At 36.7% G+C, this 2,803-nt stretch overlaps 1 protein-coding gene across 1 annotated transcript; it reads left to right on the top strand.

Moving 5' to 3' along the window:
• Positions 1-276: 276 nt before the first annotated feature.
• Positions 277-1,458, top strand: LOC149665672 (uncharacterized). Its single transcript, XM_089842088.1, has one exon. The coding sequence runs from the start codon at positions 277-279 to the stop codon at positions 1,456-1,458; it is 1,182 nt and encodes a 393-aa protein (XP_089698214.1).
• The last annotated feature ends 1,345 nt before the right edge of the window (positions 1,459-2,803 follow it).

Raw genomic sequence — 2,803 nt, 5'->3', positions numbered from 1 at the left:
TTTTACAACAAACAACCTGGGAGTAATCCATCGGAAGCGAAAGTAATCCGTTGCGCACCTACTGGCAAGGCTGCCTTTAACATAGGTGGGGCAACTTTGCACAGTACTTTTAGTTTACCCGTTAGCCAATTTGGTGGAAATATATCGAGATTGGAAAGTGAAACACTTCATAAATGCAGGTTACTCTATGGTCAAGTAAAACTAGTAATAATTGACGAAATTTCAATGGTTGGAGCGAAAGTGTTTAATCGGGTAAACTCTAGATTACAAGAGATTATGGGTTGCCCTGATTATTTTGGTGGTGTGTCTGTCCTATTAGTTGGAGACTTTAACCAGTTGAGGCCAGTCCGCGATTATTTCGCGTTTCAACCCCAAAGTGAGACAGATAATCCTTATGCATCGTTAATTGGTAACCCAATATGGGAGCAATTTGAATTTGCTGAACTTGAGGAAATAATGAGACAAAAGGATGACAAAATATTTGCTGAAGCTTTGAATAGAATGGCTGTAGGAAATATGACTCAAAATGATATTGACTTCTTTACTAGTTTCGAGGTAAACCCTGAGCGTGTACCCCCAACAGAAGCGATACATCTTTTTGCAACTAATTCGGAAGTAAACCAATTCAATCAAGTTAAGCTTTTAAATATGCAAACGGAAAAGGCTATTTCAATTTCAGTAGATGTTGTAAATGGTGATCTTACTATTGAAGTTAAAAAACACATTCTATCTCAAATTCGAACCTTAGCTACGTCTGATACGTATGGTCTGCCCAAAGAATTGACTCTTGCGTGTGGTGCAAGGTATATGATGACCAACAATGTTGACACTTCTGACGGACTAACTAATGGTGCGACCGGTTGGTTAAGAAAGATGGAGTACGATACTAATAGGCTTGGGGAAAAAATCCCTTTCAGGCTTTGGATTGAGTTTGACGATCCTAAAGTTGGGAAAATGTTGAGGCAAAAGTGTCATGGTTTATATGTGAATGATAATGTTAATGGTTCTTGGACACCTGTTGAAAAGGTCATTAAAGCATTTAAAAGAAAATGGAGACAAAATAATGTTTCAGTTTCGAGGAAGCAATTTCCTTTGGTTATTTCTGAGGCGATTACGATACATAAAAGTCAGGGTGATACTTACTCATCGGTAGTGGTGCATTGTAAGGCGGCAAAGAGACTAGAAAGAGCGTATTTATATGTGGCATGTAGTAGAGCAAAGACCGCTTGCGGTTTATATATTGATGATAAATTTCAAGTTCCAAAGTCACCCAAAAACAACCAAGTCGATTTAGAACTTAAAAGGTTGAGGGACAAAAAGAGCATTGTATTGCCGTTTATAGTTAAGCCGGTGTATATTTATGTTCATAATGTGCAGTCTTTAAATGCTCATTTGGAAGATGTTCTAGCAGACAATGTAATCATGAATAGTCAGTTGTTATGTTTTGTTGAGACATGAAAAAAAGAGACGGACGATTTTAGAGTACCATTGTTTAAGGAAGTAGGTGGTATTTACTTACCTAGAACGGCCCGTAGAATTGCTTTTGGATCTTCAATATATTTAAAAGATACCTCCGAAAACGTGTAGCGCTATATTCATTAGTCTAATTAAAACTAAGTTAAATATAAGTTAAATAGTAATATAAGTAACTAGCTACAAGTTAAATGCCCGGAAACTCGCGTCAATTTCACTATTGGGTTGAGCGAGAAAAATATTATAAAATGTTGTCTAGGGGTTTTGTGTGTAGGCTTAAATTAGTAAAAGGGTCCGAATTGAGTTGCCAATGAACCATAATATTTAATACCGACAAATAACATAAAACAATGAAATCACACAAATAATGTTAAGCGCGTAAAACTTCCATGGAAGAAACCATTTAGAAAAATAATGTCATGTGCTTCAATCCAAATAAGGATTGTAAATTTAATAAATTTACGGATTAGTCCCAATAAGGGTTTAAAGGTTTAATTTTAAATATACGTTAATTATTAATCCAAATAAGGATTATTACATTACCTCCAAGTAAGGATGGTAACTAAGAATGTTGAGTGCTGGTAAGAACTCTTCAGAGTACAGTAATTATGATAAATAATAATCCAAGTAAGGATTGATTATAAGGTCCAAGTAAGGACAGATAAATAAGTCCAAATAAGGACTGGCGGGTCTGACTCTTTAGAGTATCATTACCAAGGACTTAACCCAAGTAAGGATTAAGACATGCACTCAAATAATTATCCCAAAAGGGAATTAATTCATTAACTCATTTGAGTTAATGTAAATAGTTCAAAATAATAAACATAAATATTTACAACGATACATTTCCTGAGAGGAGTCCATTCTGATGAACGGTTGGTGAGCGTTCGAGGCTAAATTGCCACAAGAGTTCCTAAGCGTCCATGACGTCTGCATAGATTTATTACGCGGCGCGTGGTCTCGTTATGGGCTTATGCCTCTTTTTGCGATTTTGGGCCATAGCCTCTTCTCGCGGTTTGGACCGACCGTTTTTGAAAGTTTAATTTCTTTCTAAGTTCTTAAAAGGTTAAGTTCGCGGTCTTGCATCACTTTTCTCAGGAGCCTAGTCGTATCGAGACATTTAAGGGTATCTCAAAAAGTATCAAGTATCTATCTTTTTAACGCGTGCTGGGGTTTTTATCATACCCCTGTTGTATGGGCCAAAAGTGGTACCAATAATAATTTTAGAGGTATACCAACCTCTAGGTACAAGTACCAATAGCAATCAAGGGGGACGTATTTTCTAGGGTAACGTGGTACCCGACGTAACTGGTCACGTGGTGATCGGTAT

Source organism: Phalangium opilio, unplaced genomic scaffold (genome assembly GCF_054372755.1).
Source record: "Phalangium opilio isolate 3A_F unplaced genomic scaffold, DU_Popi_V2 ptg000061l_1, whole genome shotgun sequence".
Lineage (NCBI taxonomy): Eukaryota > Metazoa > Arthropoda > Arachnida > Opiliones > Phalangiidae > Phalangium > Phalangium opilio.
The sequence above is the reverse complement of the archived record's forward strand: the minus strand, read 5'-3'. Positions and strand labels throughout refer to the sequence as shown.